General features: G+C 33.3%; 1 protein-coding gene across 2 annotated transcripts in view; it reads right to left on the minus strand.

Moving 5' to 3' along the window:
* Positions 1 to 722: 722 nt before the first annotated feature.
* LOC123715441 (lysophosphatidylcholine acyltransferase) overlaps positions 723 to 20823 on the minus strand; it is a 41833-nt gene continuing 21732 nt past the window's right edge. Inside the window, exons 3-11 of one of the 2 annotated variants that reach the window (XM_045670444.1) lie at positions 18257 to 18468; positions 10698 to 10810; positions 9224 to 9378; positions 8840 to 8977; positions 8043 to 8168; positions 6704 to 6848; positions 5339 to 5440; positions 4752 to 4893; positions 723 to 3618 (exon numbers count right to left, since the gene is read on the minus strand). In XM_045670444.1, coding sequence (XP_045526400.1) covers positions 3533 to 3618; positions 4752 to 4893; positions 5339 to 5440; positions 6704 to 6848; positions 8043 to 8168; positions 8840 to 8977; positions 9224 to 9378; positions 10698 to 10810; positions 18257 to 18468 — 1219 coding nt within the window. In that variant the 3' untranslated portion in view covers positions 723 to 3532. The remainder of the gene's footprint in view (positions 3619 to 4751; positions 4894 to 5338; positions 5441 to 6703; positions 6849 to 8042; positions 8169 to 8839; positions 8978 to 9223; positions 9379 to 10697; positions 10811 to 18256; positions 18469 to 20823) is intronic. The other variant, XM_045670443.1, reaches the window with a different exon arrangement.

Raw genomic sequence — 20823 nt, forward strand, 5'->3', positions numbered from 1 at the left:
TACCATCAACGGTGGCGTATCTCACTAAAACACTGGATCCTTCAATGATGAATCAAAAAAAAGTAAATGCTATACCGTATGCGGTATATATTTAGTGCGCACGCGACAGCGGTTAAAATGTAACTCCCTTGCGCTACTACGCCGGGCACCACCTACCATCTCCGGTTCGTGTGTCAAAGTAAAATCGACAATTTTCATCCTTCTTTGATTGACACCCATTTAGCGCGAACAAAAAACACTAAGACAATATACAAAACCAAAACAGATGACATTGTTAAACAAATATTCGAAACAGAAACCATAAGTCAATTAACTACATTACTAGAAAAAAAGAAAACTCAAATTAAACATTAAACAATCAGCTTAATATTAAAAATAATTACTACTGATAAATAAAGTCAGTCTTCCCGCTTCCTTTAATATTTCTTCACGAACTCTTTGGTAAGGTGTACAATATTATTGTAGTTTTCTAAAACTTTGATAGATTGGAAAATTACGCCGATAATTATTCGTCTTCGTACGAGGCACATGGAACAATTGTCTTTGAAAAATTTGACAATTGTCAAATCTTGCTAGCACAAATTAGTACAAAAGAAATGACTTACCTCACTAGTTCTATGTCCCTTTGGAAACAAAAGAATACTTCTTTATCAATGAAATAGACTGAATTGGGGTGTACCTTGCAATGACGTAGTTAAAATAAAACAAAAGACAAATTATTCGACGTTTATTTCACAATAAATAAAATAATATTACAAACAACGGAATGCTGAGCATAAAACATAACAAAACACTATCCTAAAAACTGATTAACCTAGTTTTCAACAAATCTAAAAATGAAAAGTCCGCCTCATTCGCTTAAAAATAATATTTACAAACAAATATACCGTTTACTTAAAGAAACAGAATTTATAAAAATAATTAACTATCATAATCATCAGCAATCCTATCGTATATGCTACAAATGTGTTGTTAGGATTTTAAATACTAAAGGTCTCATTTATAAATAACTAAATTAGTTAAAGGTCACGAAACACGCAAAACGACACGAGAGTCCTATAATCGTAAATTGTAATGCAAAAGAAAAAGTTAACTGTCGTACTCAAAGCCGTTATTTAAGAGTTCAGCTCGTTTTAGAGCATTTAGTATAGATTAAAATTTTCAGTAAATCCAATAAGTAATGACGGTTTCTTCGCTTACGACTGTTGCCAAGTCACGTGTATTCTCTACTTTTAAAAACAAAAACAGTCTACTCAAACTAATTAATTTTTATGACTAAGTCGGTTAAAATAAGAGGGTTATAATTACATACTTATTTTACCCAAAACTGATAAGCCATTTACGTACTTAGGTCGAAATACAAAAATAATACTGTTATTTTTTGTTAACTTCAAGACTTAGCAAATCGAGATGTATGCTTGTTTAAAATACGTAATGAATACGTATGAATTATCTACAATTACGCTGAGCATTGTTTAGTGAGCAAAAGACGCCTATATATTATATATTGCTATATAATTATTATATTATACCCGAACAAAAATCTGCATATTCACATGAATTGAATTTTTTCCTCCATATTATTTTTACACAGTAACTTTAACAGTTATTAATAAAGAGGAATGACAGCGACCTCCATATTTCTTTCTGCGACCAAGTTTGAACCGAGACAACACGGAGATCATTATCACTATTGGAAGTTACAGTTGAAGTAACATAAAATGTAGGTAAAATTATTGTACACATCGTAAGTAATATTCTAAAGCGTGCATGCCGGGTGTTCAACCTAAATAGTTCCTAAATTCACTATATATTGCTTTTTTGCTATTCTCTCTCTTTCTCTCTTCACACACGCACGCCTCACTCGGCAGGCTTTTAAGAGTAAATTCACCATTCTTGTCTCATTCCAAGACTTTCCTCACAATTTATGCTTTCACCGTAGCAAATACTAATTATATTTACGCGCTTATTTTTACGTACAACTAAAGTACACTTTTGTCTCTTTCTGTCAAATTGTATTTATGCTGTGATGAAACGAGAGGGACAGATATTTTAAGGTTATAATGATTAATTCGTAGATTATCAGTACCTATTAAGCCTATTCTCAAGAATATTTACAATAAAAGCTCAATTTAATTTTACGATTATCACATAAGTAATGGCTCCGTACGGTATCAATTGTTTGTTTAAATGATTCAAACTCTTCAATTATGGCCAATAATATGGAATATATACTAAATGTATGACAATTTTTTATATGCAACATTAATTTGTTTATTTTTGTATGCTAATTTACACAACCAAAAATTGTATATTCGGAAAACCAGAGGTTAAATGAAGCGTCCTGAAATAGCCAACCCAAGGGTGGATCTAAAATTCCCGTTAGGTCACAGTCATTTGAATCGTTATTATACAGAACTACCAACATCAATTGAAAGACAAACATTGAAAGACATGTTCTACCTGTCCTTGGTTCGAGATCCCTATACCCTTGCCGACGAAAGTATTGATACTGGTATAATTTAGCTATCTTTCGTCATCAATTTAGCAAATGAAATCATGGGCTAGCGATGACACTGGGTTTGGTGTTAGACGTTTCAAGCGCATATCTATATTTCGTTTTTATAATTTGAATATTTCTAAACATTGAGAAACCATAATATGAGAATCATTGTGTATGTAAAGTACACCTTAATACAATTAGATAAAGTCGTAATTCAATAAACTACTATAACAGTTATAAAGCCAATTTATATAATTTCTACTTAGAAGCTACTAACTTATACTATAATAAATCAGTGGCGCTACAACGTTTTTAGGTTATATGTCTGTTTCATGATTAATTATCAACCTAATAAACGAGTGATAAGCCTCCCAAACGCCGTCGGCTTTTTGAGTCTAAGGCGAGCAACGTTTTCTTTCACTGTCCGAATTTTACACAGTGCACAGCTGGGGTTCAAACCTACGACGACCTCAGGCATGAGAGTCGCACGCTGAAGCCACCTGAGGCCAACACTGCTTTTAACTTATACTATACCCGACTATAGACTCGGTATATCGGTCTCCTTCGCTAAGTATTATTTAAAAAGAGACAACACGCTTTGCTGTGTATTCGAAAGAGTATTGAATAATGAGTATTTACATGTTCCGTTCACAATCCCCAAAAGCAAGCGATGTATGAAAGGGATAGAACTTTAATAATATTAATATGCGGTTCTCATTTGACTTAAATATATTATCCAATCAAACATATTCCTCATAATATAAAAAAAAACATACGAGATTTCTTTGAATTCTCTTCATAAAAGGTTTTGTAAAAAATACAATAATACTCGCTATTAAAATAATTTACAAACACCGATCCGTTATAATATGCGATAGGCGTAAAATAATAATAAGGTACATATCTATTTGTTACGTAAAAATATCTTTTGAAACGTTTTCATAGAATTCCCTTTCTCGCTCCTTCGTCCCCGTGCCTTTAGTCCGGCATTTGAAGATCGCGCACGGCGGGGATGTGAACCTGCAACTCTCACTGGATTTTCACCTTTTGAGACCCGTCTCTGGCGAAGACGAAGCTCAACTCCGGCTTCTTCGTCGCGTAGGCAACGAATTCATCTGAAATCATATCAAAGCCGACTATACGAAAAACTCAGTTTTGTTTCGCACAGCCCGGACATACGACGACCAATATTTAGGCCTGAGCAATACTTTAATTGAAATTCAGCGTGAATCACAAAGTGCGTACGTACTACAGATTCCAAGCAAACTAAAAAAAAGTGCGTGCGTACAAAGAACACATGTTAGAAGTGAAACTTCTTTGTAAATTATTTATTACTAAGGTATATATGCCCCAATAGATGTATAGACTGGTACATGATCACTCCAATATTTGTATATCTATATTCACACGTTTTACTGTATACGTGCTAATGATAGCATAGATAAATAAATAAAAAACTTCAATCATATCAGCGTCACGAAGATGTGCAAGTGCCGAAGAAAAGGGAGAGAGCCATTGAGACCGATTGAGAGAGAGTGAGAAAGGGAAATCGAGAAAAAATATACGCTATTTGTTGATGTATTCGTTAATCGTTTAGTACTTACATATTAGAACATTAGATGGCAATTATGTTGCAAAACAATATACAGTGTGTAAACAGTGTGAATAAAGATATACAAATATATGGAGTGATCATATACTGGTACATGATCATCCATTGGGGCTTTTACCTTCGTAATCATTAATTTACAAAGAAGTTTAACTTCTGATAATGTACTTTGTACGCACGCACTTTTTTCATTACAATTTTCATGTGAAATAAACAAAAAATATAGTTTTATTCTAAAAATGAGTAATGAGTATGTTATTCACACTTTCAATAATAAATATTAATAACAACGTCATCGACTGTTACGACTATTGGTTTAACGACCAAATATGAGAGTCCCTTCGATGTCGTTATAGAAGATTTTGACTGTTTTATATATTCCATCTTTGGTTATTTTTTTAGTATAATTGATTTTTTTTTAATTTTATATTAGGTGTAGGATTACGAAATAAATAAATAAAAATCTTAGCTAAATTTTTTTGTTACTCTTTTTAAGGAGAGTTAAACTTAGATATCTCGGACAAAATCCCCGAAATGAATATTCAGTTGAAGGAGATATCTTGAAAATAGAGTGTACTAGAGATAGAGAGAAGAAAGACTTTCAAAAAGTTAAGAATATTCTTCTTTTCTTAAACTAACCGTATGTTATATATTCCTTCTTCTCGACGTCGGCTCCTCTGAAGAGATTATGAGCGTCCTCCGGTCCCAGATTGAGAGTTCGAGCCGCTAACTCTTCGAAGCTTGTGATGTCTAATCTCCCAGTACCAGAGCCATCGAAAATCTGTAAAAAAAATTGAACACTCCTTTTATAAATACGGATTTTAGTAAAAGTATTCCGGTAAAGAAAATTTTTTGATCCAAATATATATTTTTTTTAATTTTAAGGTACGCCTATTTTATTTTCTAGAGGTGAGGATTCAAGAACGAGACTTTACTTACGGGAATCAGGCTTAACGCTAAGTCTCTTTTATTTAACTCCTGTTTAAGTAAGATTAAGACTTAAGTATCAAAGCAAGTCTTATAGAAACATAGTGCTTTAAAAGATCAGATCTGACACTTTATGTCAGATCTTAATACATGTTTCGTACAAAAATAAGCCCCCCAGCCCTGCCTTATAGGTAGGCCCATTGCTCATACAATTTGGTATATATTATAAACATACACAGATAATAAATATTAATAATTTTATGTGTCCCAGATTCCGATGCTGGGGGAATTTCACATACCTTAAATCCATAGGCAATAAGCAGAGCAAGTGGTTCGTGCTGATACAAGATGAAGAGCGTCGCAAGGAGGTAGTCAGGGAAGTACATCAAGTTTATGGATTGCTGAAAAGTTAATTAAAATAATTTATTAAAACTTCTTTATCGGCGTTGTATAAAAATTTACCATCACATCTTTCCGTTACGCGCCATATTTTTCTTGTCCCTACCACGGTTGATTCGAAGAGATTCGAAGCCATTAATAACAAAAATATATAATCACGATAACAATGATAATAATAATTCTATTACAATTATTGAAATTCTGTAATAATCTTAGTAGTAATTAGGTAAAATAAAATAATTGTATTATTTGTATTCATGTCTATGATAATAAAAGCCTTTTGTTGAACTTTATCTAATTTAACTTTATCTAACCAATTTCTGTAAAGTTGCATATAGTAGATCATTTTTCGAAAAATAAGCTCATAAGGAAGTTTTACTTTACGTGTGTACACGCACACATTTTTTACATTCGAGTAACCTTTTTAGAGTCACATAGTATATGAATACATCTCACTTATTAAAGGTACGGATATGTACGGCTTTAGTTAAAGAATTTTATGTATGTCCAATACCAAGCCAGTGGCCGATACCGAGATCTCGTATCAGGGTATGACGTGAATTATATTGCAGATGTCGCTACATTTATACAAATGAATAAAAAGTTATAGCTTAATCATCGTATTTTCATATTAACGAAATAAATTTCCGTAAAACACTTTTTCTGAATCTCTCAAACATTGGCGATTCGTTCGTATCGTTACCTACATGTGTGTTTTTGAATATAGCTACAATCTTAATGACTATAATATATTATATCTATATGTGATTGTTGTGATTTAGTATATATATATATATAATTCTCCTCCGAAACGGCTCGACCGATGCTTATGGATTTTTTATGCATATTCAGTAAGTCTGAAATTTAGCTACTATCTATCTTCTAAACCCCTAAATAAGGGGCTCCACTCCAAAAATGTATTTTTTTATTTTTATTTTATTTTTTATGATACAGCATACAAAAAATACATACAACCCTTAATTGTCACTCCTCTACGATCAACGCCTATATTTTATTATAGTACATAGGTTATTTTTATCGAACTAAAAGAACGTTTCTTGGAAATAATATAAATAGTAAAACGAAAATTTATAAATACTAAATCAGTCTAATGCACTAAATAATCTTTCGTCTCTTTTTGTCAAACTGTTTTCACACCGTGATGAAAGAGACGGATGAAGAAAGTTAATGAGCAAGTTACGATATGAATAAATGACTCGATATAAATAAAATAATAATATCGTAATGCAAGTCTGTTCTATTACCTGCACAAATATCTTGTAAAGCCGAGAGCAAGGCACGGTGATGAGCACATCCATCCTCAAGGCGAACTGCTCCAGGGTCAGCCAGCGAGGAGTGCCCTGCAGACCTGTTTCTATCAGGTCCACTTCGTAGTTCGCGATGTCCAGTCTGCAATTATACAGTTAACTAAAACGCTGAGGTCTCGAAGCCTAACAATCTAGTAGCTTGACTTAACTTCACCGGGAAAAAATGTATGTATTTATTTCTTTACACTTCGTTACTATATACAAAATTATATATATAAAAAACAGGTTATATAAGTTATTAGGCAATGGGCGGCCTTATCGTTAACAAGCGATTTTTCCCAGGCAACCCTAATATCTATTTTATATGTTGGAAATAAATATAGCGTTAGTTACTCAAAGATATTGTAGCTAGGGATGAAATCGCTTATGTTCTTTTTTCAATGGTCCAGTGAGAAGGGTATCTTGCTCTTACTACTTAATTAATAACATTCATGAAAATATTGATGTATTTTACAACAGTCTTCCAAGTTACCGTAACCTTGTTTATCATACTCTTAATGAGGTTTAAGTTTTCATTTATTTTATTATTATTTTTAATGTATGTGGTTGCTTAGTAGCTTGCTTATGTCGAAATATAATTGATGTGAATGTGTATGTGTGTAAAATTTGTGATGTCATATTTTCTTGTTTAATATTATACATACACGTTGTTTTAGAACTTATAAATCAATTACCTTCTTTAAATAAATAAAAAAACTGTGCGTATTCGTGTTTCTTTCTATCACAGCATAAACACAATTCGACAGATAAAGCCAGAAAACATTAGTAAAAACAATGCAATTAAGTTGATTTGGTGTTTATGACTACAAAGAAATAAAAATAATTTTAAACATATATATTTTTTTAAAAGTTCATTTTGTACACTTAAATCTTTCGACGTATTTAAGAGACAAACGTTGTAAGGGTGAGATTCAGGAACGAGACTAGACAAAATTACATAATTTTTTTCTCTTTGTATTCCCAATAATATAAAAGCATTCACCACAACCTATAGACACTCAATTTAGTGTTACGTCGCAGGCTTTTGAGTAAGCTCTCTTTTCAAATAATTGGAGGAAGGAATTGATCTCCTAGGAAGATTCCACAGTTAGCACGAGCTAAAATACAAAAAAAAATTCGTCGTGTTTTAGCATAAAATAATAAATCACCATTATCGATCGTTTTTTCGATCTATTCTCAATAACATACAAAGAGACAAAAACTATGTGGACATTCATACCGCGAAACATTTCACACTTAGTGTATTAACTGTTATAAGATGTGACATTCCACTTACTTGAGCTGGCCTCTCAATTCGGCGACTTCCCGAATAGATGCGCCGCCGGGAATGCCCAGTTGTTTGGCCTTTGCTATCAGTCGGCAGTCGTCATACGTATAGTCCAGGACTGGTACTCCGAGCGCTCTGAAACGTTGATGCAAAATATGTTATAAATGTATGTAATGTCATTAATAATAATAATAATCTTTATTTCTCACAAAACTTAGTACATAATATGTTACACATATTTATTAATGTAAATTAATAATTTTCATTCTTCTTTTAAAGGGAAATTATTGTTTATGTGAGACTGATGCCTGCTAAAGGTCTCCGGTCAGGCCTCCACCACTTCAGATCGAGAATATATTAAAAAATAGAGAATAAACAATTATGATTGTAGTAGGTGTATATATACATATATCTATAATAATATACATAAGGAAACCACATGGGGGTATGTGTGTGTGTGTCTGTGTATGTGTTATTACACAATTATACTATAAATAATTAATTATTAGTTAAGAGTAAATCCGTTTAAATGTACGTATAAAATTTAACATTTAAAATATCTAACTCATTACAAATTGTAAAACCAAATTAGTTGAGAATTCATTAATTTCTCTATCTTCAGAGTAATTATTCTGTACAGCATTAGTCTAGTGTCAGAAGTTAATCTAAGTGTTATTATTTGGTTTCGAGCTGTAAAGACGAATATAAATCAACTCAACTCAACTCTCTAAGATCTACAGTTCTTCGGTTCGGAACGGTTCAAATGTCAAATGTCAATTCTTTTGTCGATGTTATTATTTACTTACTTAGCCATGACATCTCTCACGTTCCTGGCGAAGAGTTTAGGGTTCCTCTTCTCTTCTTCGTTAGGATAGTAGACAGGCAGAAACTCTATCTCACACGAGCTATGTACTTGTGTCAATGTCAGCCAGAGGAGTTTTAATCTGAAAATGTTTATAAAAATTATAATTGCGATGTCTGTTGATGAAAGAGATCTCTCTAACATAAATATCTTTAGACCAACTCGACCATGGCGACTAATATCCAAAAGTATTTCCGTCTCATTTTTTTACCTGTGTTCATAAGAGATGAGATATCGAAAATTAGGATAAGAGTGTCTCAAAGACTATGGGCGTCCAATAAAAAAATGCCTTAGAAAAATCAATCGGCTTTTTATAAAACAAACTTACGCGCCAGGTCCCTCCCAGGTCCAAGTAACCGTATCTTTTGCGTTGGGGTATCGAATGGTGACGGGTTGAACGGGGACACCTGGGTAGAAACCGCCTGGCTTAAAGGTTATCAGGCATGAGCGGTTCGTGCATGTTCCTTCGGGGAAGATTAACACCTGGAATTATCACAACATTATTGGAACAAACGCAAATATATTAGGTGTACTAACACTTCTGGTATATAGATATGTATTTATAATAAAAAAATAGGGACGCTTGCGCAATGGTTTAAAAGGGATGCACAGCCGGCAATTCCATCCTTGTCTGACAAATGTTACGCGTTAACTGTCTTTCACTTTACCTTAAATATTTATCATCTTTAACAGCTAGCATCCCTTATTTGCGACAAGATTTAATTAGGCAACCATATATGATAATTAATATAAAGAAAATAGCTTCAATTTGATATACAATTGATAAATGTACGTTATAAACGTATAAATGTATCGGAATCATACCTGGCTGCGAAGAGGTACTGCCAGGTGCGCAACGGCAACCGTGATTTTTTAAAAATATTTATGTAAATTACCGTGACGTAGACAATTATTTAAAAAACAAGTGAACGAATTCTTTCCAAATATCAATATAAATATAGGGCCAAATTTTTATAGGAAACTTGGTAGATACAAATTCTCCTAATTATAAATACATATAAAAAAATTGTTTTTAGCAAATAACCAATGAACGTACTAGTCCTGCAGCCAGATCTTAGACTTTTGTATATGTATTGACAAGTTCCACTTTTACAATCACATCTTAGCTTTCAAATAAAAATTATCCTTAAAAGCAATCTCTAGTTGTATTCATTAAACCAGGGCTTGGACAAGTGAGCCACGTAAGCTAATCACATGACTCACAAGCAAAAAGATCAGATAAAAAAACCGCAGTACTTAATTATGAACTACTCTTGTTTATTTAGGTAACGTAGAAAAGTTTTAAATAACTACACCCTAGTCGGTAGTTATTAAAATAATTTTTAAAATGATTCATGGAAAACGTCTTGTTTTTTCAATCCTTGGCCCATTCTTCGTAGGTATATTTCGGATAAATACTAAAATTTTATATTGAAGTAGGAAACTAATACGCGATATCCAAAATCAAAACTAATTTTACATAAATCTAAGTACAATTATGAAGGGTAAAAATAATAACGAACCTCCCCCTTTGTTTATAAAAACTAGTCAATTACGTAAGTAAAGTACACTTTCTTTTTTAATAAAATTGTAAAAGACATCGTTATTTTTAGGATACACAGTTAGTTCAATTAGATTGTTTATGAATAAGGAATTTCACATTGTACTTGTACTTGACTGGAAGTCTAATATTTGTATTTTTTATTTCTTTGTAACATTTATGTTTACCATAACTGTCATATATAGTATTATATATGATTTGGTTTAATACATAAATAAATATGCATATCCTTTCGTATTACCTGGGGCCAATCCTCCTTCGATGTCGCTCTTTCAATGATTTCCTTGATCGTGTTCTGGCGAGAGTTGGGATCATCACGCCAGACATATACCGGCTGCGTATAGTTTATTAATTCTGAAATTACACATTTAATTATATGTAAATAATTTTAGCGTAATTGATATCAATCATAGGCATTTTGAATTATTAACATGCATAATTACTACTTTGTTATTTAAAAAACAAAAACCAAGCTTCTACATTACAACGATTAAAAAAATGAAGGACGAAATACGAAACTATTGTGCGCACCGTTCGACTGTGATTGGTCAACAGTTTCAATACGCTTTGACACGTGAGACGTTTGACCAATTACAATTGAACGCAACGCCTCTGTTACGTTAACAAAGCGTGACAAAATATTCAGTAACTGCATGAAGTTGTAAGGTGTTCTTGGATTTCAAAAAAATGTCCATAAATAAATCCATTAACTAGACTAGCAGCGGAGCTTTAAATTACAAGTTCAATATACTAAAGCAATTAGACATGATAATCACTACTTGCATTTAATCTACAGAATTTTATAGGTGAAAGTAGTAACTGCGCATTTTTAAGCCTGGCTTAGTTCCTACATTCGTCTGTATAAGCCTGAATTGCTTAAATGCTATGTGAAAATACTGATTGGTAAGTAACAAAAGCATAATTCATGAACAAAGATATCACCTATTTGAATACACAATAAATAGTGTGAAGACTTTTCTCTTCGGTTCCAAAACATTTGTTCTATTGTAATGCAAAACTTCCTGCAAATCCGTACCTTACCAAATGTTACTAGTGTTATTTACGTAATTCCCAGTGTTGAAATTGCGTTGATTATTTTATTATATAATACGTAATATTATACAATTATTCTGATTTAATTATTTACTGTAGGTATAAGTACTTTTACACACAAATCTTCCAAGACTTCTTGTTCACTGTTATTTTTTCTACTATTATTATTATTACATTAGTTTTCGTTTTTTAGTCTGTGACGCAACCTAACTGTTGTGGTCTCTGGCAGCGCCAGCGCTGTGGAACACGTCTGCTCCACAGCATAATGCTGAGCCAGGGCCAGTTACGACCACAACACACACAAAATAAACCTTATTTTTCTTTTCTTTCCATATTTTTTCTTTCTTCTATTTTTTCTTTCCTCATTTACGGATACGTATCGTTCATCAACCGGAAATGTAATCTAAATAATGAGAATTTCTAGCTGCTAAAGCTTTACTTTAAATATTAGACACGGGATAAAATATACACGTCTTCATTAAACCGGTATATAAACAAAATTTTTATTTCATTATAAATAATTGAAGTGATCGATTTCTTTTTAAAATTTTAAAAATAACACGACTTTACATCGTACATTGTCACAAGTTGATTAATTATCGACTACAATGTGTGTAACAGTCCATAATGATTTGTTTCATTATATAAAACATGTTTTAGTTTTAAGTATAGTGTAGTATATGAGTAGTATTGACCTGGGCTTGAGCTTCCTCTTTCTCTCTCTCATTCCTGTTGTTTCAGGTTCGAACCCTGGCTGTGCACCAATGAAATATTCTTTCACACTTAACGGTAACTCCTTACACGGAGTAACTCCTGATACGAATCCTATTTAAAAAAATACGAAACAGATACCGAAATCTGAGGCCAAAGCCAAGGGTTGTAGCGCCTCTGTTTCTTTTAATATGTTAATATTTATTATTTTAGTTCCCTTAGCCAATCACCGTCTTGGTTGCCTGGAAAATTGTTAATAGTTGACCGTCATTTTACCTCTACTTGTCCATTATTATTATAACCAATCCGAATAACTCATTTTTGTGAGGTAGTTTTTATTAATCACATGATTTAGTACTCTGATTTCAATAACAGTAATTTTGTATTTTAAATCCGCTATGTACAGAACTTTTGGCTTCTTTTTACAGTAATTTTCAGACAAAACCCACTTTAATTTGCGTTTTTTGTAATATAACAGTTGTATAAACTATTTGGTGTTTCTTGGAAAGATTTTTAGTAAATATATAAACATTTTAATCCGATTTTCATTTCGGAGTTCTAGATACCGTTTGGGTCGTAGAGCCAGCGAAGTGAGTTAGTGATTTTAGTCTTTAGATAGTATTAGTGAAGTGGATACCTTGGTTACTAATAAATTAAAAAAAACCTTTGTGTCACTTTATTACTTCCAGCTTAAAGTATCGATAAAGGAAATTACGTACTCAATACATTACATACACCTCATGTTATAATACCTATGAGATAATAACAGTAGAAAACGATCAAAAATTACTTCGAATGTACAAAATCCATTCATACCGATGTGACGTTATTTTATCTTACTTTTAACCTTGTGTCGAAGCCCTATTGTCACGCGAGAAGCCATTAAACTCTTCATGGGATTAGGTTTTAATATAAAACAATTCCAATGATCAAGTATGACGTACACTTAGCATTGAACACCAGTGGTTGAATTTTTAACTTTCTTTATCACTGGGATTAGATATTTTAAATTCATAAATCAAGAACAGCGAAGATATGATGATAGTACCCTAAAGTATGGAACCCGAAGACACCAACTATTCATAGAAGTCATTATCATCAGCCCTATTTTTGGTCCATTTCTGGACATAGGCCTCCTCTTATTTCCACCAGTACGGCCTGCACTTGCCTCCCTGCATCCAGTGGGGGCCGTCGTCTTTGACAATGTCAGTCCACCTAGGCGGTGGGACCGCGCAGTCTTTTGTTTTGCCGAGGTTTCCATTCAAGAAAACAGCGGGTCCATCCCGGGTGGCCAGCCCACCGCTTCTTGACAGTTGTTAAGACAGTCTTTCCACTCACAGTAAGTGAAAATATATATTGCGATACAATTCAATATTCAACAGTATTGTTACGTTTCAAATTAAGTATTTTTGTTAGAAACATAGAGCGATACAATTTTCGTTTTTATCAAGATTCCAAGGATTCATGCCGTACCGTGTCCAGACAAAGAACTATCCTATTTGTATGGATTTGTGGAAGCAGTGAATCCCTTCGGCTCTATGAATCGTGAAGGACATGATTCGAGTTAATAGTAGTATTTATCAACTTAACCCACTACTTAGAAACTTTAAGAAATCCCATATGAAGCGAAAAAGACCAGTTAAAGACCGATTATAAATTCAATACAAAAGGTTTTATATATTAATAAAATTAACCTGCGGTCTATATCTATAAATAAATACTATATACAGTTAATTCTGCTTTTTTTCAAAGACTCTAGGTGACGACAGCGACAACGTTGTTACAAACTTTCCTGTCCATTCCTGTTTTACTGTCCAAACTTACGCCGCAATTATCGAAACCATTTCCAATATATAAACTAAACATTCAACTGTGTGAAAGCTTTCGGAAAGCCCGTTAAATTATTGCCTAGAAATCAGTCAACTGCAGGCTGCATTCAACAGGCGATCGATACAGCAAGAAGAGTGCAGATTTATGCTGTACTGCTCGGAATCGTTTAAAGGTCATACTGAACAAAACCTATTTCGTTCTGTTAAATAAATTTATATATTACTACCTAGTGATAGAGACTTTTATTTTGTGACATTAAAATGAAATAAAAAATATTTAGTTAGATGTTTTAATACGAAATTTATAGAGATATTACTTGCAAAAATTCTAGTCTATATAAATAAAAATTAATCGCTAGATATGTTAGTAAGCTCAAAACTCGAAGACGGCTGGACTAATTAGAGTATATTTTTTAAATTTCCAACTGAAAACCAGTTTCTGTAATTGTAAACGCAAATAGTCTCTACACGGTAACAGAGCAAAATTTTCCATATGTTGGTATGTAGCTACTAAATTTAGGCGAAGTAAAAATCATACTAAGACAAACGCAGTTCTGGTAGCTCCCTAAATGAAATACTAAGATGATTTTACAACGAACATCAACGAGTATTAATTTAAATCAAAAAGATGTGGGCCTCAGATTTCGGTATGTGTTTCATGATTTGTTAATCTAATAGGCAAGTAGGTGATCAGCCTGTGCCGTCAACTTTTTGGGTATAAGGCAAGCCGGTTTCCTCACGATGTTTTTGTCTCCGTTCAAGCGAATTTGAAATGCGCACATAGACAGAAAGTCCATTGGTGCACAGCCGGGGAGCAAACCTACGACGTCAGGGATGAGAGTCGCACGTTAAAGCCACTCGACAACAATTTGAATCAATACACCGTTTTCTTATAAAAAATATTATTAATATTACATCGAAGTTTCTAATAACGTTAATTTTATTGCATTATAGACATCATAAAAACACCAAATTTCGTTTTCGCTATACAATTTGAAAGGTATGTTTCGTCTAACCACTTTACATAACGGCGTATTCGAGAACGCCATAAACTAAGATGAACCTACAATATTTGAAATATTCGTTACATTAAATAAGATTGGAGGTTTTGTCTTTCAAGACAAGAACTTTTTCAACACGTAACAACGGTTTGGTTGCACGGTTTTAGGCAAAAATATGATATTTTTGAGAGGTATGACGCAACACTGTTACTTTTTACTATTATTATTTTTCCACTATTATTATTATTACATTGTTTTTATATTTTTGCGTCTGAGGTGCAAACTAACTGTTGTGGTCTCTGGCAGAATGACCAGCGCTGAGGAACACGTCTGCTCCACAGCATAATTTTGTTTTTTTTCTTCATTCCATAATTTTTATTATTTTACTTTTTTGATTAATATATTTGGTGTATTTCGTTAGTAATAAATATAATATCTGTCTGTCCGTCAACATGTATCACTGAAATCTACTATAGATATAATGATTATAAAATATATATTATAAAAATAACAGAAATTTAATTAATATATTTTTTTAATCGTATTTTAAGACGTTGAATTACTATGATTCATCCTTTATATAAGCTTGTTTTAGAAAACACTTAATAAACGGATTGAAGCTATGTATTATTATTATAAACTTATAATTATTTACATAATTTGAGCTTGTTTTAGTTTAGTTAATATATAGCATTGGCGCTACAACCTTTTAGGTGTAGGCCTTAGATTTCTCTATGCAAGGCAATGTGATCAAACTTCTGTGCCTGACACACACCGTCGACTGGATCTAAGAGATGCCGGTTTCCTCACGATGTTTTCCTTAACTGCACGAGCGAGTGTTAAACGCCCACAGAAACAGAAAGACAGAAAGGCGATTAGTGCATAGACGGTGATCGAACCCACGACCACGGGAAGAAGAGTCGTACGTTGAAACCACTAGGCCAACACTGCACGGTTTAGTTATAGTTACGCAATTCGGTTTTTTTAAATGGTATATTTTTTCTTACTAAGGTTGTCTGGGATGTTAGGGAGGACTTCCATATCATTAACGTTACCTAGCTAGTACTTAATCCAACGAAGTGATTAAAAATATATGAAGTAATGAAATACACATGGCACTGAAATCTCGTGGATAGCAAGCCGTAGAAATCAATAACGCAGTTGCCATGGCAACGATAGGATATCAGAAATATAGCCAACTTGTAAACTTCATATATAGTCGTCACATCTGCAATGTATAGTCGGGTCGAATATATCCACTTTGGATACATATCGATTTTACAACTATAAGATTATCACTTTATTAAAAAAATGTGCAGCTGCCGTGGCCACAATGTGTTGACGGCCTTTAGTCTATAATTCGTCTTAAAAATACGACTAAGATGTTTTATGTTTATTTCTTACAGTTTGATTTAATCAAAATGGTCGTATTAAATGATTTTTCCTTTTGTCTTCATTATTTGTCAATTATAGTAGAGTATTCCATACTCATTGTTCCCATGAGAAAAGAGGTTATATAACTATCTCAATATCAACATCATACTAGGCTTTGATTAATTTGGTCTAACACGTTTTGTGTTAAAAGCATTCTTGATAAGGCCGTTCTTGGCACCATCTCTCCTGTTATATTATTAACATTTCGAATACTAGGTTGTTATCTGCAAAGATATTTTGATACATTTCTTATAGAAAAAGGTAACTGCATCACTGACAGCATCACTTCGTGCTACAACTGGCAAACACTACACAACGTTTCATTGACACATATTTAAGGTACGTTCGGCTAACTGGCAAGCTCTGGGTCGGCTCTCAACTGACGTGTTCTCAAGGAGATATGACCGGTAAAGCATCCTTTCACTATGGGTGTCTATGGGATACGGTAGTTGCCATTCATTGCCGACCCGTGGGCCTTTTGTCCCCGATTTATAATAAAAAGTCAAGTGCTCTATCTCTGGTATATTTCAGTTATATGCTTTTTAGTACATATGTGTTGTTTAGTGTGCTTAGTTTCCGCACTTAGACGCCCATTTGGTGTGTACAAGGGTTAAGTCCTGGCTAATTAAGCCAGCCCAACTTCCTTCAGAAGCTATGAAGTTTCCTGCGCAGTCTACACGGACCGCACTGCTCCGATGATTTCTGTTCGTTAGTAACCACAGCCACGAGTTCTAGGACTTCGTGGTAAACTGATTCCACTGCGCCGAAACAACCTCTGTACAAGAGACTGTTTGTCAGGCCAAGGACAAACAGATGCTTATTAAAAAGATATTGAGATTAATGTTGTTGAGGCATAAAAGTCGCTTTTCCATACTGTCAAGTAGATATTTAAGTATCACAGTTCTACATCTTGCTTTAGGTACACAGCGTTTCTTGTATTTCAAAATTTTAGTATAATATTCACGTAAGTACAATTTATTGCCATGAAAAGTTGCCAGATGCGCAACAGTCAAAAGATTTGCATAACAAGACTTCTTTTGAAAAGCCTTCACGGATTATTCGTTACATTGAAAGAGCACAATGCCTACAATGAAGCTTTACAAATTAACAATAATGTCAAAGCATATCGACAAGGTATTTCCGTTCACGAAAACGTTACGCAATCAGTTTTTTTTTTTAATTATACTGTATAATTATATATTAATATATTAAGAGCAGTGTTGTATCAGTGGCTCTCATCCATGAGGTCGTAGGGTCGATCCCCGGCTGTGCACTAATGGGGTTCTTTTCTATGTGCGCATTTAACTTTCGCTCGAACGGTGAAGAAAAATATCGTAAGAAACCGGCTTGCCTTAGCCAAAATTTTAATCATTTTATATACGATACAATCCATCCTAACATATATATTATACACTGCACCAGCCGCCTTCATATGTCTTAAACTTAAAAATTACCTAACAGGTGTGTGTGGTTTATACTTATAAATAGTGTGATTCCTAAGGATTATTTAGTTGTAAAATTAAATATATATTAATATAAGTTCAGTGAAATATGAAGAAAAACTTGCCAAAATAAATGGGTTAAGTTGCAACCGGAAACTCGTAAATAAGGATAACTCTTTCATTGTTGCATATACTTACTATAACTTCCAGTTAAATATACACGAATGTTTGAACTTAATTCTAAACAATATAAATACCGAAACCACCTACCACCACCACATTACGACCAAACCAACTCCAACCTAAAATCCACCACCAGAAATTACCTACTTCCAACATAATTGTCCATGCTCTCTTTCCTCACGATAACCGAGGACATTCTGGTAGCATACACGATACAGCTATCGAGGAACGAGGAGTGTGGAGCTACTACGAGTATTGGAGCCTCTCTGCGACTCGCTTGGCGCCCGCGAATGGAGATTGCCATGCCGCCAGCCAAGTACGACATCTTGCCGATGAAGCATATTATGGGTTTCAGTGATCTAGAAGATGTATAAAATAATAAGTGATTGAAAAATCATACAAATTTTATAATAATACAAATGAAATGACAATTTAATTGGCAGTTTGCATAAAAGATTTCTATCATGTCGTGTTTAGATATAATGATAGTTATAATGTCTATTATTCATTGTTTGGCGATTCGCTAGTACTTTCGTGAAGTGATCGGAACATTTTATACATCGAACTGACCAGATCGTACGCTTCCGTTCAACACTTAGAAAAAACTCAGTGAACATTAAAGCAAGGTTTGGTAACAAGATATTTCTTTGGTAAGATCGATGTCCTCTTTTTTTATATAATTGGAATTTTAACAATCGAAATGAATTCAGTTCAGTTAAGCAACCATATGTGAAAATCGAATTGTGAGGGTTTTATTTCATTAAAATTAAGAATACCGAAGAAAGTTTTTATGTATTAAAAAGTAATGTATACTGTAAATTGTCGTTTTGTAAATGTTAATGTTTAGTTGTTGCTATTTCTATGTGTATGTATTGTTTTGTATGAGATATATATATGTAGATAGTTGCCGCATTGGTGTTATCTGTAATGGTAGCATATTTTGTTAAAAATAATATAAATAAATAATTATTTGCTTACAATTACAACGCATTATTATCTAAAGATCCCACAGAAACTTAGAAGATCATACACAAAATTTCCTAGTCACGAGTTGATTTGTAATGAGCGTTATTAAGGCCAACCTATTAACCATGGCGAGCGGGTTACCGGAGTATACATATTAATACCTGACCACATCGTATCCCAAACTGTTGTATTAACCATTGTACATCTTATGTAGTTTTGCACTTCTATCTTATTTATTTTTCCTTAGGTTGCCTGAAAGAGATCGCTCAAAAGCAATAAGCTCGCCACTTGCTGTTGTTTTGATTTTTCTGTATTTGTTGCAGATAGCAGAAAAGTTACCAGAATTTTAATTAATTTAAGATTCAGGTAAAGATAGACGTTGGAAAGTTACCAGAATTATTTTGAAGGATTTCTCGCAGGCGGGTTTAAAGTTCTTTTAAGCACCAACTTACACTAGATTCAATGAGAAACTTTTATGAGGGTATGAGAAAATAAATAAATGATGATTGCAGCATTTTGTGGCTGAAAATTGCAGACAACATCTCCTCAAACGCTTTAAAAGCCCACAATTAAACGACATGGTTAACGGTTGAGAATGTATAGCGATTACTCTACCTCATAGAGAAAGCGATTGACAAACAATAATTTCTAGGTTAAAATAATAATACCCAAGGAAACCAACAAAAAACTAGACAAGCCACTAACAAGACACTAATCAAGCAAGCAAATGAACGCGCCAGAAAATAACGCTACAATGTAGTCTTAAGATTTGTCGATTGACAAATTTCAAAACTATAACTTCAATTTCGCCTAACCACGTATTATTTTCTGAAATGATCCTCATATTACATCGGCTTACGGGTTAGGCGAAAGTCATAGCCACAAAAACAAAAACGAAAACGAGCGATAACAAACGTCAACGTGACATTGACATAACTTGGTTCATCATAGACAATACACAATTTTTTTTATTCAAATGATACCTTTTAATTTACGTACTTTTTAGGATTAAATGACCTTCATGAATTAAAATTAATTACAAAGCTGTTATAATTGAATTAATATAACTGTTTAGAGTATTTTAATTTAAAATTGTTATTTCAGGTTTATCTTACGGATATATCGAGAAACGAAAGCCACAATATTAAATTTAAAATAATTGTTTACCGCATTTCTATCACTGTGGTTTCCTGGAAGACATAGCTAAAGCGATAAGGCCGCCACTTACCATGCTTTTTGTTTAATTATTTTAATTGCACTTTCTGTATACTTGCCGTTACACTTCGTTAAGTGATTCGTTAAGCTAATAAATAGGTCTTATTCGTATTGCCAGCAAAAAATTACCAAATCACCATATCTCAAAAAAGGTATAATAGACCTTTTATATTTACATTTTTATGGAGATAAAGAAAATTCACCGTTAGTAAATCGTGTAAATTCCTCATGAGTATGTGAAATGCGAGATTTTATGGTTTGATGAATTATGATTCAGTACATACGCTATACCGGTTTTTAACTGTTTTTATTAATATGACTAAGAGCAGTGTTGGTTTAGTGGCATCAGCGTACGACTCTCATCTCTGCGGTCTAGTTTCGATCCCCGGCTGTGCTGTGACTTCCTATCAGCGCATTTAACATTCGCACATACACATTCCGCTGGCCTTCGACCCAAAAAGTCGAGGGTGTGTGTCACACTGACTGATTACCTACTTGCCTATTAGATTAGATTAGAAGATGCCTACTTGAAA

This window comes from Pieris brassicae, chromosome 10 (assembly GCF_905147105.1).
Source record: "Pieris brassicae chromosome 10, ilPieBrab1.1, whole genome shotgun sequence".
Classification (NCBI taxonomy): Eukaryota; Metazoa; Arthropoda; class Insecta; order Lepidoptera; family Pieridae; genus Pieris; species Pieris brassicae.